At 39.5% G+C, this 15,403-nt stretch overlaps 1 protein-coding gene across 1 annotated transcript in view; it reads right to left on the bottom strand.

Annotated features, from left to right (window-relative positions):
- The window catches only part of Pard3b (par-3 family cell polarity regulator beta), a 1,086,921-nt gene that overhangs the window by 444,385 nt on the left and 627,133 nt on the right, over positions 1 to 15,403 (bottom strand). The window contains exons 12-13 of the mRNA XM_045147062.1: positions 7,383 to 7,553; positions 2,747 to 2,879 (exon numbers count right to left, since the gene is read on the bottom strand). Of these exons, the coding sequence (XP_045002997.1) occupies positions 2,747 to 2,879; positions 7,383 to 7,553 (304 nt within the window). The remainder of the gene's footprint in view (positions 1 to 2,746; positions 2,880 to 7,382; positions 7,554 to 15,403) is intronic.

Here is a 15,403-nt window from a genome sequence, read left to right on the forward strand (position 1 = left end):
TATTGGGGAAGAGGTATGTCACTGAGGGCAGATGATAGAGTAAAGCCCTAATGTATATTTGGGGACAGATCTTGAGTGCAGCCCTAAGGTGCATAGAGAGAAGTTGGAGCTCTGGCAGTTTAGCAGTGCTGGCTGTTTGGTGATGTCTCTGTGCTATGATCTATGGCAGTAAGACAGCTTCTTCTGCCATGAAGGAACTTCCCCCAGACTCTGTAACTTCCTATAAGCTGCTTCTGGTTGGGTGTTTGTCCCAATAATGAGACGCTTACTAAAATAGTTGGCTATCATAGTCTTAATTTGAGAGACCTGGATTCTTTTTCTGTTAACTTGGAAAATCCAGATGGAGGCAGACTTAAAGCAGGAACCTTTCAGGTAGCTGACCTGCATGGATTCGTTTCATTGGTGGCTCAATGTTTCAGGAAGAAGAGGACAAAGCTTCCCCGTAGTTGTCTGTGGTCACTTGTGCCCAGAGGACTCTGTTCACTAGAGATAGGAAATCTAAACATTTATTAGAGTGCCAAAGCATTACTACATTTTATTTTACCATGTGCTTTGAGTACTCAAGTTTTATTTATTACTCAAGTTTTATTCTCTGAATATATTTTACACTTTAGCTCCACAGTTCCATTAGTTTAGCCATTGATACTCTTTCTTGTGGTATTATCATTTTTGCTTGAATACAATAATGTCCTATAAATTATGTTTTGTGAATATCAATCATCTCATCACGTATATTGTTTCTTCAGATGTACTGGGGAAATTAGGAAGAAAATCCTAAACTTGGTCACTGGACCTCATGATGCCAAGGACTCAAATAAAATGCCAAGGGAATCATGTAAAGGTTGGATATTGTATTATAGGTATCAGTATTCATGACCCTAACATGGGCTTAGCAGAAAGAGGGCTGTTTTACTTTGTAGGAAACCTCTGTTCTTTCCTGAGTCTTTTACTACTAGGACTAAAACTTTCATAGATTGGTCACAAAGACATAATTTCTTTGAGGTGATCAAGACATCCTGAACTTTTCTTAAGACCTGAATACAAAGTAAACAAGACTGTACTTGGCATTCTTTATATTAGGTAAAGAGTCTTCAATAGTTTCAAGGGTCCACTGCAAGTCAGGGCCTATCCTCTGGTTAGGAGATATGTCTAAGCTAAAGACAGGGATTGAATCTAGGCTCTGCATGCATCAAATATACAGTTTGGGATAAATTATATATTCTCAAAAAACTTATATGTCCTTATTTGTAAAATGAAGATAATACTATTACTTACTTTGAGTTTTCATAAAATTGCTTGACGCAGTGTCTAACATAGCAAATAATAACTGACAACAGCTGTGGTTACTACTTTCATTAAAAATGGAGAGATTCGGGCTGGAGAGATGGCTTAGCAGTTAAGCGCTTGCCTGTGAAGCCTAAGAACCCCAGTTTGAGGCTCTATTCCCCAGGACCCACATTAGCCAGATGCACAAGGGGGTGCATGCGTCTGGAGTTTGTTTGCAGTGGCTGGAGGCCGTGGCGTGCCCATTCTCTCTCTCTCTCTCTGTATGTCTGTTGCTCTCAAATAAATAATAAATAAAAATAAACAAAAAAATTTAAAATATAATTAAAAAATGGACAGATTCAAAGGAAAAAAATCTCATTTGGATGCAACGGTTTAATTCTTGACTAGTCAGACTTACAGGTCCATTCTGATATAGTAGCATCAGTGCTTATAACTTGTACCCATGAAGTTAAGTTTTGGTAACATCAAAACTTTCAAAACTATAAGGGACTGATTATGTCATATACATATCATCCTCTGAATAGAACCCTGTGTTGCCACTGAACGTGAGGCTGGGGAAGAACACTCAGTGCATAGTAAGGAGCTCACCTTATGCTATCAGTGAACAAAGAAATCTGAAACATTACATATACTGTATTTCATTTTTAACTTTATTTTATGTACAGATATTTGCATGATGAAAAAAACTTGAAAGATACACATAAAATGTTATTGATTAGAACTTTGATATATGGAAGTATGAGTAATATTAAATTTTCTTTTTAATGCTTTATTCTATATTTCCTAAAATGAATATGCATGCATTGCTTTTGCAATAAAAAAGTGAAATTTATTAAAGGATGGAGACACAGGGAGATGAGACTACTTGAAGTATAATTTTAAAAGAACAATGAAAATCTATCTTTAAAAATTTTTGGAATCTATTGGAAATGTGATCCATATCAGATAATAAAAGAAAGTACTGCAAGACAGAAACAAGGAAGTAACAACAGGCAGGGTTATGGTCTCAGACAATTCAGTATTTAATTATTTTCCACGTTCATCTTAGAATCAAGCATAAGCCTTGAGTCAAGTCATGTTCACTTTGTGGTTTAATGTAAACACATGCATTTTTAACGTTACTTGGTAACTTTCGATATTAAATGATCTTAGAAAAATGAACAGTTTGCCATCTTTGATTCCCTAGTCATGGTTTGTTTTATACATAACCCTCCATGTTTGGGGCAGCAAGTATAGAAACTGTCACTTAAACTGGAGGCCTTGCCAGGAATCTGATTTGCGAGTTCTGAGTCAGCCCTCCTACCACCTCTCAGTGCTCATGACTCTGGGGAGCACAAAGTCTACATTCTATCTAATTAACTCTCTTTGTCTCCAAACATCTTTTTTTATTTTCTAAATTGAAAGGAAATTTGTATTTTCATGCTTAATTTGCAGAGAATGAAAAATGATAGACTCTTACCTTTCTTTGTATCATGTGGACTGTATGTGCCAAATGGATACAATATATTAGTATCATTTCGCCTAGAGGTGGTTAGGGCATTTTGACAGTTTTCAAAGCATTGTTTGGAGAGTACCCCACACTCTGCGAGCTCCTAAGGGATTAAAAACAAACATTACATGATATTTCCAAAATGTGTTTCAACTTGGTCAATGGAAGTGAGTTGAAGGAATGATAAATGTATGAATGACTGCTCAACTTCAACTATGGAAAACCAAAATGACCCTACCAGCTAAAACATCTCTGAATATGAGATAAAAAGATAATGCGGAGTTAAGGATTCAGAATGCTGATAGCCAACACAAAAGCAGATTAACTTTATTACTCTTTCTCCACTTACAACTGGCTTCTTTCAAATTTCCTTCCATCTGGGAGTACAGCTTGTGGCATTGTCAATACAAGAAGGCAGTTCATGCCAAGGGTGTTTCTCTGCCAACCAGCTGGTTCCTCGCTCTATATCCCTCTCTCCCCCCCCCCCCCTCTTTCCACAGCTCAGTGCATATGCTCCAGGACAAGTCAGAACCCAAGCAGGGGTTGTCGCTGAAATGCCGTGAGCGCATCCCTCAGCAGACTGCAGGTCGTTGGCCAGCAGCGAAAGCAGGCTGCTGTCACAATGCCAGACAGTGGTTCTCCTGAGAGTCTCCTCACCACACTCTCTCCCGCATTTCTCTTTCCTGTTTGGATTCTGACAGTCTGTGAACAAATTCACAGCTTTCTTTAAGCTGCTGCATCCAGAATCACACCCCACAAGCGATCTTCCCCAGGTGCTGAGAAGAGGAGGCAGTTGAGGACAGAGAACTTGAACTATTTTTTTTTTTTTTAAGAGGATTGCAACTGGATTTTGCTCTAGTTCATATTATTTGCCTCCCTAACACATTTCAAGGAAGTAAATTCTTTGGAAGTTATTTTATAGCTATTCCCTTGACCATCTGTGAGAGGAACACATCACAAACAAGAACACACATCGCATCCCCGAGCTTGGTCCCCTAAGAAAGCACTTGGCTAAAGCAACGCGTTTATTATTTTCCTCTTTTGTTACCAAAATGCATTGTTCTAGCTAAACAAAATATTTAAACCATTCACTTCTGTATCCTTAATAATTAAAGTGTTTTTAGCTGCAGGGGAGACCTCAGCTTCTTTTGAAGGGTTCTACTATGTCTCCCTCACACACTACACAGTCCTTACTCGCTGTACAGATGGCTACGTGCACAGGTGCAGGAAATCACTGACTCCTGGGTTAGAGTTGGTATGCCAGTAGGCAGAAGACGTAGGACTTGCCTTGTGTTTTCATTCAACAATAACAAAAACAAAAACAATTTTTTTTTCCTGCCTTCCTAGCTCTATGATAAATGACACAATCGATATCCCAACAACTGATCAGTAACCAGCCTAATTAAAGGATTCAGCCTGTAAAATAGAGCTGTCATGGAGCCCTCCATTAGTGTCCCAGCCAATAAAAAACATAATGGACTTTTAAACATATTCTGCCTCTACAAAGATGAGCTGACAGCAGGGAGGAAAATGTTTTGGGGAAGGAAAAAAACAAAACCAGGTCATAACCCATTTTTTTTTAAATACCAAGTCTCTAGGCGCAAATAGAATTATATTCGACCTAAAGCGCATCCTTTGAAAAACATGCTTCTGTTTAAAGTGATTCTGATTCAATCAAGAGCTCATTATGTAGTCTTCGTGAGCTTCTCATCAAGACTGTTTATGTATCTTGTACAACTGGGTAATGTGGGGGGAAAACAACAACTTTATATTATGACTTTTCTTAAGTACCATCTTCACTTTTTTTCCAATATCAGTATAATATTCAAGCAACTACTTTGGCATACTTGCCAAATCTAACTAATTGATTCACCTGGGTGTCTGAGCAGCACTGAGATCTTTTCTGGGTTATGGATGGTTTTTTTATTGCACCAGAGGACTACTGCTGCTCCACCAGGGAATACGCCCAAAACAGGAGTACACATATGCTCTGACACAGTGAAACAGATTTGGGAGATCAAATACCTGGATACTTTTAAATTTATTAAAGATACACTGCACATTGAGCTGCTGTCTTTGTAAGAAATAATGCTCTTCAATCTTCATGGGTACCATGGAGAGTTTCAAGTCAAGACCCTGCTCATTCCGCATGGAAAGCATGTAAATAGCAGGGAAAGAAAATGGATCTTGTTTAAATGACCTCATAAAAATGCTTTTTGTCTCATTCCTATTCCCAGCCAAGTCTCTGAAGAACTATATTAACAAGACACTTTGGGGATGGGCAATGAACTGAAAGCTAACAGTTTCTTCTGATGGGAGGCCCGTCTACACTAAACCATGGGAATGAAAGATGAAACACCTCAGGAAAGGAGTCTGTAAGTGGCACAATGCCCCCTCCGTGAACTAGGGTAGCATGCCAAGCCACCGGCATCCCCACATAGTTTACAGGATCACATGAAGTTGGGGAAGGGGAGACGTCTGGGCATTACTGTGTCTATTAGAACTGTTAGTGGGAAAAGAAACAAGAGAGAAGACTTTGCTCTCAATGTGAGCATGCCACTCCAAATCACAGTCTCCCAAACTCTTTATTAGCTGCAGTGTCTTTGTGAAAACAAATTTTAAGGGAGTGATAACATGCAGATACATAGAAGGTGACAATTGACACCCCGTTCCCCTCCCCATTGACATCCTTCATACCCCTCTCCAAAATGGTGCTTTCTCGGAATCCTATGGTCCTACAGGAAGAACCAAATTGTACCAGATGGAGGCTCCTCTCTTCTGGTAGGAAGCAGTTGATAAGGGCATTCAAAGAATGTACGTAAGTGAAGCCTATTAAGTATTTATGGAGACACCGTCACTTAACCAGATGCACATGTGGAAAACAAGCTCATTCATTATATATAGACTCCAGTAATTGGCCAATTTACATTTATTTAACATCGACAAGGTTATATACAAAAGAGTATAAAAGGTTTGGTTCTATGCCTTTCCAATAGCTGATAATATAACAAAGTCAGATAAAGTTTATAATTTTACTACTCAAGACCTACTATAGGACTCAAGTGTAAGTTTTTCCTTTCAGTCAGCAAAATGTATTATGTATCTATTATATGCTGGGAAGTGAAGATCCAGCCATAGATAAAGCAGGTAACATCTGTCTTCTATATATACTGAGCACTCAAGTTATGCATGTAGTTTCATAGCCAGCAAATGGTGACTGAAGGATTAAGCATTCCATGACTTTGAAACCAAGATTTTAATGACAATGAGCCTCATGGACATCTAGTATTGTTGATTTTGAAGATCTTTCATTTTTATGTTTTCAGTTTACTTTTGTATAAAACTGATATTTTATATCAGTGTTTATTATCCTATTTTTCCTCTGCATAGTATTGCATTACATAAACATTTTCACTTAGAGAATATCCTAGTATTATAGTATGTTTTCTTCTCATAATATTGTTTTTTTTTCTTTCTTTTTTTTTTTTTGTTGTTGTTTTTCGAGGTAGGGTCTCACTCTGGTCCAGGCTGACCTGAAATTAACTATGGAGTCTCAGGGTGGCCTTGGACTCTCCTCCTATCTCTGCCTCCCAAGGGCTGGGATTAAAGGCATCAGCCACCATGCCTGGCTTTCATATTGTTCTTTTTTAAAAATTTTATTGACAACTTCCATAACTATAGAAAATAAACCAAGATAATTCCTCTCTCACTTTCGTATTGTTCTTAGTCTCTAATTCTATAAATCCTGTAGTGATTTTTCATAAAACAGTTATTAGGAACATTGAATACTCATTATTTATCAGTAGAGAAAACAATGTTTCAGGATTATTCTATATTTATAATTTTATATAAGTGAAAAATTTCAGGATATGAATATTCAAGATTTATTTTATGCTTATCCTCATGTATAAGTGGCAATATTTCTGATATATTAACAAGCCTATAAAGAATTCATGATAAAAATATTTAAAAATGAGATTTCAATTTATTTAAAATGAAGAAATAGTTGGTTTAACAGATCAATTTTTAACTTAGTTCTCAGATCTATATTATCTATATGCAAGTTAAAGGGTAGATACAGAGATCTGATTAAATTATAATGTTCTCCACATTGAAAATTTGTACACATGTTATCAGAAACTTTCAAAGGTATGCACATTTCTAGTGCATCAACAAAAATTAAAATATGTTTTCTTTTTAATAACATGTTTATATATTTTTATTTATTTATTAGAGAGAATGAATGGGTGCACCAGGGCCTCTAGCCACTTCAAACTCCAGATACATGCCCTACCTTGAGCATCTGGCTAATGTGAATTCTGGGAATTGAACCTGGGTCTTTAGGCTTTTCAGGCAAGCAGCTTAATAGCTAAACCATCTCTCTAGTCCAAAATATGTTTTCTTAAATAAGCTCAGAGCTCTAGGAATTCCTGCAGAAAATCTGTAGAAAATAAGGATTCATTGTATTTGATAAATGACTTACTTTGTATGTATTTTTTCCCAACTTTTGAGGCCCTACAAGGCAACCTACCACATGAACGTGGAACTTTGCACATTCTGGTGGCTATTTGGGCAATTTTCTGAGGAAAATAAAAATCTGCATCACCTCCACTGGTCTCTCGTGCTTCCTCAGGATAACCAACTGGATCATCCCTCGTATGTTTCCTTCCATGGACATTGATCTCCTGAGTGTTTCCATTGCCTCATGGTTGGACTTCCCCAGAAGCGCTTCCCCATTAACTGCAATCAGCTGGTCATTCATTCTCAAGCGGCCATCCTAAGGCAGAGGGAGAAAAACTGTATGAGACAGTGGGAAACATGGGGATGACATGTAGATGTTTTAGGAAGAAGTCAAAGCATGAAAACAAGAAAGCAAAGACAAAACGAAACCTCAGCTATTGAGAATGATTTATTGAGCCAGGTGTGGTGGCGCATACCTTTAATCCCAGTGCTCTGGAGGCAGAGGTAGGAGGATCGCCATGAGTTCAAGGCCACCCTGAGACTACATAGTAATTCCAGATCAGCCTGAGCTAGAGTGAGACCTTAACTCAAAAAATAAAATAAAATAAAAATGATTTATTTTCAACCAGGCATGGTGGCTCACACCTTTAATCCCAGGACTCAGGAGGCAGAAGTAGGAGGATTGCTGTAAATTCAAGGCCACCCTGGGAGTACATAGTAAATTCCAGGTCAGCCTGAGCTAGAGTGAGACCTTACCTCAAAAAAAAGAAAAAAATTAAGAATGATTTATTTTTAGCCAGGCAGGGTGGCTCACACCTTTAATCCCAGCATTCTGGAGGCAGAGGAAGGAGAATCAATGAGTTCAAGGTCACCTTGAGACTACATAGTAAATTCCAGGTCATCCTGAGCTAGAGTGAAACTGTACCTCAAAAAAAAAAAAAAAAAAAAAGACATTTTCAAAGGCAGAAAAAGATTTTGGAGTTTATCACTCACAAATGCTAGCAGCAACAAATTATCTGAAAGTGTTCTTTAGAATCTGTAGGGTCTTGAGTTGCAATAATTTACAGATTTATATAATGTCTCCTACCTATATCCCTGACAGACTTTTCCAATTCTGCCATTTGCTGTGGCAAAGACCACGTTATGACACCAGGGATGAGGGTTTAAGAAACAAAAGATAGTAGCCATCTCCTCTGAAATAAGCGTTTGTATTTTCAAGCACTGAGAGACATCATGCCTAAAAGGTGTGTGCTTGATAGAGTAATGTGTCTTCTGGATAGTTTTGCTAGCTCTATTGAACAGTGCTTTAAAAAAAGAAAATCCTGTTAGGGTGGGGAGGGAGGGAATTACCATGAGATATTTTTTTATAATCATGGAAAAATGTTAATAAAAATTTAAAAAAATCCTCACATTATTTTCTCTAACACAGGTACGAAGTTGCTAGTCTGCTAGCCTGCCAAGGAAGACAGTTGTGCTTCGTGAAGGACCGATTTTCCCTGACACCTCTGACAGCAAAGCCTGACAGAGCACTTGTCCAGCTCTGTCCTGGGATTCTCAAGCGCAGCATTTCCACTCAGCATCTCCTGGAAGGGACAGCATCTCCCACAAAGCACAGGAGCCATTGCTGGTGGGTGGATAGTCCAGACTCCTCTATCCATCACCTCAAGGCATTCTTATCTTTAACGAGAACTCTTTCTTCTTCTGGGATCTATAGCAGTAGTTTAAAAAAAAAAAAAAAAACCTGGGAGGTCAGCTCTGCAGTGGAAGAACTTGGAGAGAATACAAAATCATCTCTTCCCTATAATGTGTGCAAAAAACAACCCTTCCACAATCTGGATGGTCAGACTGGAGGCATGGCCTGTCATACTGAACAACATCCCCAAGGTACAGATGCAATTAGGAATGCTCTCCTGCTGCAGCTGTCGATAAATTTAAGAGAAATAGCAAGATTTAACAGCAATTTGACTTTCCAGAGGATTATTTTATGAACTACCTCTTGTGATACTCACAGATCCCACATCTTGATTAGATTCATGTTTCTATAAATGTTTTCCTAAAACACGCTTGTAAGTTACAATACTGTCACTTGTCCAGTGTCACAAGACTTGGTGAGTAAAGATTATGCAAATCTTTACTCTGGTTTCTCTCTACGTAGTCGCAAAAAAACTTAACTAGTTGTGCAAAACAACCAGGAAAAGGAAGATATGAGACAGTTTTTAAGAGAAACAGTGAGAGAGCTGGGGTGCCAAGTCCCCTAGCCACTGCCAATGAACTTGTTTGCCACTTTGTGAGCATGCGTGACCTTTGCACATGCGTCACCTCGTGCTTCTGGCTTATGTGGGTTCTAGGGTGTCAAACCCCTGTCCTTAGGCTTCACAGGCAAGCGCCTCAGCTCTTAAGTCATCTCTCCAGCCCTAAGAGCTCTTGTAGTAAGTTATACAAGGGTTGATGTCCCAATTAGTATGAAACACAAAAGAAAGCCTGTTGCAGTCCGGTTCGCATTGCTGGTAGAAATCACCCAACCAAGAGTAGCTTCTGGGAAAAAGAGATTTATTTTGGCTTACAGGCTCGAGGGGAAGCTCCACGATGGCAGGGGAAAACGATGGCATGAGCAGAGGGTGGACATCACCCCCTGGCCAACAGAAGGTGGACCACAGCAACAAGAGGGTGTGCCAAACACTGGCATGAGGAAACTGGCTATAAAGCCCATAAGCCTGTCCCCAACAATATACTCCCTCCAGGAGGCATTAATTCCCAAATATCCATCAGCTGGGGAGCTAGCATTCACAACACCTAAGTTTATGGGGGACACCTGAATCAAACCACCACAAAGCCTCATTGAGAAATGAGACAGGCAGATACATAATGAACGGCAGAAACTGACCATGGAGCCTTGGAGAGAAATCTTGTAGGCATGTCGATAGACCTGGACCCACGCAGGAGCAGAGGGTCATAGGAGCTTCCCCCTGATGACAAAAGAGGGCAGGGAGAGAAGAGGGAGAAGACCCCTGCTGAGAGCAGGCCACAGGTGGCCCTGCTAGAGCAAGGGAGAGGGAGAGGGGAAGGAGGGCTGTTGTGGCAGAGAGCCGGTGGAGACCTGCATCCTGCCTTGGTAGATGGGATGTTGGGCAGAGAGGATTCAAGAGGCCATCACAGGAGGAAATGCCCACCCGAGGATGGCCCTGAGATGTTAATGCAGTGGGATCACTACAAACGGTGCAAAAATCAGAGATACAAACGGTTTAGTGGCCTGCTCTGTCCGACCTTAATGTTCCTTGTCTCTTTCCTTACTTGACTTAACCTTTAGTCTAATATGAAGCAAGTCTGGACATGAGATTGACAGAAAAGGCTAACCAAGAAAGAAATATTCCCCTCTGTTATCCAAGTGAGAGTAAGGTACTCAAAAGAATAGTTCAAGGCCCACTGAAATGGTGACAAAATCCTTAGCCACCAAATATATATATGTATATATATTTGTGCACTGGATTTCACATGGGTACTGGGAATTAAACTTTGATCAACAGGTTTGGAAAACAAGCACCTTTAACCACTTAGCCATGTACCCCTCCAGCACAGGAAATTAAAATTAAAATCACTTTGAGATCCCATCTCACCCTAGGGAGAGTGGGCATCACTAAGAAAACATATAATGACAGATGCTGGCGAGGATGACAGGAAAGGAGAACCCTTACTCAGCAGTGGCAGGGAGCGTCACATGCTGTCATCATTATGAAAATCAGCATGGAGGTTTCTTAGGCTACATGTTGACCTACAACAGATACCAGCCCACTCTACCACTCCTGGGCACATACCCAAACGACCGCATATCCCATCCCATGGCCATTACTGGTCTATTCACTGCAGGAAGGGAATGGAATCCACCTAGATGTCTGCCAATGAATAACAAAACAGTGGTGCATATATAAAATGACATTTTATTCAGCTACAAAGGAAGATGTAATTACGAACATTTTAGGAAAATGGATGGAATTGGAAAGGATTTTACTGGGGTAACACAGGCCCAGAAAGATAAACACTTGAATGCCACCTGTCTTTCTCATATGTGGATCATAGCCTTTTTTTTTTTTTTGGTTTTTCAAGGTAGGGTCTCATTCTGGCTCAGGCTGACCTAGAATTCACTATGTAGTCTCAGGGTGTCCTTGAACTCACAGTGATCTTCCTACCTCTGCCTCCCGAGTGCTGGGATTAAAGGAGTACACCACCATGCCTGGCTGATCATAGCTTTTAATAGGTCAATGTGTGTAATGAGAGGTTGCAAGAGAGGATACAGGCTACGGAACTAGATAGGAGAACATGAAAGGGGAAGCAGAGATACCGAGACAGGGTGGGGTGGGCTAAAGGAGCCTTGTAATACGATAGTGGAAGAAGAGACAACAGATGGGAAAGGGCATAGGGAAGGGAAGCAAAATTTGCTTGAAAATACCACCCCCCAGAAACCAGCTAATTCTTTGTATGTTAATAAAATTGAAAAAAGAACAGTCAAAGTTTGTCAAGTAGTTTCAAGAGCAATAAGATGTGAGATGTCTGTTGTTTTTTGTTTTGTAAAATCTACTGCTATACTAGGCAAAATTTTTCAGTTATATTCTAAGTCTCAAGCATATAGAATTATATTCAAGTAGGCCATCTTTACTATAGCCAAGCCCCAAACAAAAATACAGGTCAGGTCATTCCAGGGCAACTGGGCGTTTTTTTTTTTTTTCAGAGACATTCATATTCATCACAAATGTCACTAGAGAGTTGTGAACACAATAGAAATCCACACACTCTCATTTTCAGGCCTGGCTGCCCTGTTGCTATTGGTGTGGGCTTCTTGTAAGATAAATGATGGGTAATTTCATTAATGGTGATGCCAGTAAGACCATGTTGTTGTAGCATTTAGGATATAATCACAGACTTTAAAGCTTGGAAGGGTCCTCAGAGGTCATCTTTTGCAACCTCTTCCATTTATAAATGAAAACTATAATGTTTGCAGAGGACGAGGAACCATTACTCTATAGCTATTAAGAGAAGGCACTTCCATGTGTATTAGACCTAACTCCACTAGTTAAGGTCAAAGTTGGAACAGAACAGTTCAAGTCCTGAATTCTATGCCCCCAAAAGTGGAATGCTTCAGGAAGTCCAGACTTTTGAAATCAGGGCAGACAATACACCATGGGTGTCACCAGGAAGGAACAGTTATTAAAATCCAGAGAACACCAAAGGTGTGGAGAGAGGAAGCTACAGGAAGATGGCAAGGAAGTAAGATGGGAGAGGAGAAACCTGACTATCCCTCACTGCCTATCTGTGTGTAGTATGGCTCTGAAATGAAGTTAACTCAACAGAGAACGCCCTACCCACACTCACTGAATATTCTTCATAATTGTGTATATGCTAAAACTTTGTTATTAATTTGGCCAAGAAAAATTAGCTTTTTCTCTGATTCTATTTTTTCTGTTCATAATATGTTGTAGCAAATAGTTAGACATGGGAATATGAACTCTAAATTGACTATGTAGATGAATTCAACTATCTAGGGATGTTACTTAGTAATTCTAGTATGCTCATTACTTTACAATCTAGGCCATCCATGAATTCTTTTTTTACAAAAAGTAATCTCTTTCATATATTATTGTTACTACCCTTAGGAAAATGACCCTGATTGTGGTTCCTACCTTTGACACCCCTCAGAATCAATTCTATCTATCTTCCATCTTGGAAGGAGTAAAGGAAATTCCCAAAGAGAGAAAAACATGTGTTATTTTTTAAAAAAGAGAAAAGCATAAAAATAAAAGTTAACTTCCCCAGAGCACTTTTTGGGCAAATAAACACATACATGGTGTATATATCCCTCCCCTGTGCTAGGGATGGCTTATCTCATCATTGATCATTGCATTTATCATAAAAGGGGATCAAGATCTGATGCTTGAGAATATATCTCCCTTTGATAGAATATCTGATATATATGTAAATAACTTGCCTTCATTCTCATAATTTCTTCCAATGATCTTGTGCTATCAATACTAGTTGCTACTATTTATGAAATATAAAGAGAGAGGCTCAAATGATTTTAGTGACTTAAGAAATAGCCTGGTATGGCCAATCTTTTCTTGACTCCAAAGTTAAGGATATGAGAATGATATAAACATTTCTTGAGATAGGGTCTCACTCTGTAGTCAAGCTTGCATAGATCTCATTATATACCTTAGGCAGTCTCAAACTCATAGCATTTCTCCTCCTTCAGCCTCCAAGTGGTAGGATTACAGGTTGGAGCCACTATGCCTGGCCCATATTCACCTACTTTGCTTTCAAAATTAAAGTTTTAGGGATGGGGAAATGGCTTAGCACTTAAGATGTTTGCCTACAAAGCCTAAGGACCACTATTCCATTCCATAGGACCCATGTAAGCCAGATGCACAAGGGGGCGAATGCATTTGGAGTTCGTTTGCAGTGATTGGAGGCCCTGGGATGCCCATTCTGTCTTTCTCTCTGCCTCTTCCTCTCTTTCTGTTTCTCTCTCTCGAAAAATGAATAAATAAATAAAACATTTATAAAAATTATAGTTTTAGAAATAAGGCACTAAAATATTAGTAGAATACTTAATGCATTTCTCCAGTGTGCAGTGATTTCTGCTTAAACCCTCTCAATTCATCACAACCATGGGTATTTATTATGGTAGCCCATTTCTCAAAAGAAGAAATTGAGGTCAAGGAGCTAAGTGAAGCTTACTAGTCATGTTTCTGTGAGCAGATGGGAAGTAGGTTGGGGACACTCTAGCATCCATGTTTTCGGTCACTTTGCTAATGGCTTTATGTGTTCTGAGATGTCTTTGGGAATCTATTCAAAACTAGAGATCCTCACCTCTTCAAAGCAAATATTTACACCAGGGTTTCTCCACGGTTGCACATTCGGACCAGATAATTCTTTGTAATGAGGGGCTGACACGTATGTTGCAGGATAGTTCATGTACCCACAAAGCACAGCCATGGCTTCCAGGGCCTCCTATGACCTTACAGTTCAGCTGCTGGTGCTCAGTGGTGCCTGAGTAATACCTTTGCCATGAACTCCTGACACTGTAAGGCTTAATGCACTCCTGATAACCTGTTTTTTTTTTTTGTTTTGTTTTTTTTAAATAAGGTTCTTCCCTCTAAAGTTCTAATGACTGCAAAGGGAGGGGTAAGAAAGCACAGGCAAAGAGATGGTCTGTGTCGAATATGAGAGAAGCACGAGATGAGGCTGGCTTGCCCAGGAGTAGCTGGCTGTGGCCCAAGGTCAGTCTGCATTAGTCCAGAGTGTTGAGAGGATTAATCATGACCATATGCCTGCTCTTGCCTCTGCATGTTTCTTTAGGACCCTTGGAAAGATCTCCTGGGATATTATCAACACCCAGGGCACAAGCCCCAAAGTCTGACTTCACACTGCACAGTAGACATTCCCTGGAGCAGGAGGGATGCCAAGCAAGGTGGCTTTTGCTAAGGGAGCTGAGTGTCTTGAATGAATCCTTCTCAGGGCTCTGAACTTACTCCATGGTAACATCTGTCTACTGTGTTTTCCAAAACAAAATAGCAACAAAATCATCATGTAAAAATACATTCCATATTGAAATCATTTAACTTCATATAAAAACAATAGCAATAAAAAACAAAAATAGGACTGGAAAGATGGCTTGCCTTTGAAGCTGAAGGACCCAGGTTCAATTCCCCAGGACCCACGTAAACCAGATACAAAAGATGGTACATGCATCTGGAGTTCGTTTGCAATGGCTGGAGGCCCTGGAGTGCCCATCCTCTTTCTCTCTCTTCCTCTCTCTCTCTCCCTTTTTTGATTCTCAAATAAATAAATAAATGAAAATATTTTTAAAAATTAAAAAAAGAAAGAAAGACAAGTAGTGTAAAAAGAAAGTTATCCACACTGAAGCATGTATGTTCTCAGCTTAAACTACCTGCCCACATTAGTACATACTTTCTATTTTCTGCCCTGACACAGTTTCTGCTTAGAAAGAGGACCATTGTTTTGAAACAAGAGTCCTACTTTCCAAGTACATTATATTCTGGTGTACTTCTTACTTTTCCTTCTGCCTACCTGTTCTTTCAATTGTTGCTCATCTGTCAAAGAGCTCTTTACCCTACACAGAAGGGCTAGACAACTGCTTTGTTTTCATACATTATT

The sequence above is a fragment of the Jaculus jaculus genome, chromosome 4, assembly GCF_020740685.1.
Source record: "Jaculus jaculus isolate mJacJac1 chromosome 4, mJacJac1.mat.Y.cur, whole genome shotgun sequence".
Taxonomy (NCBI): Eukaryota; Metazoa; Chordata; class Mammalia; order Rodentia; family Dipodidae; genus Jaculus; species Jaculus jaculus.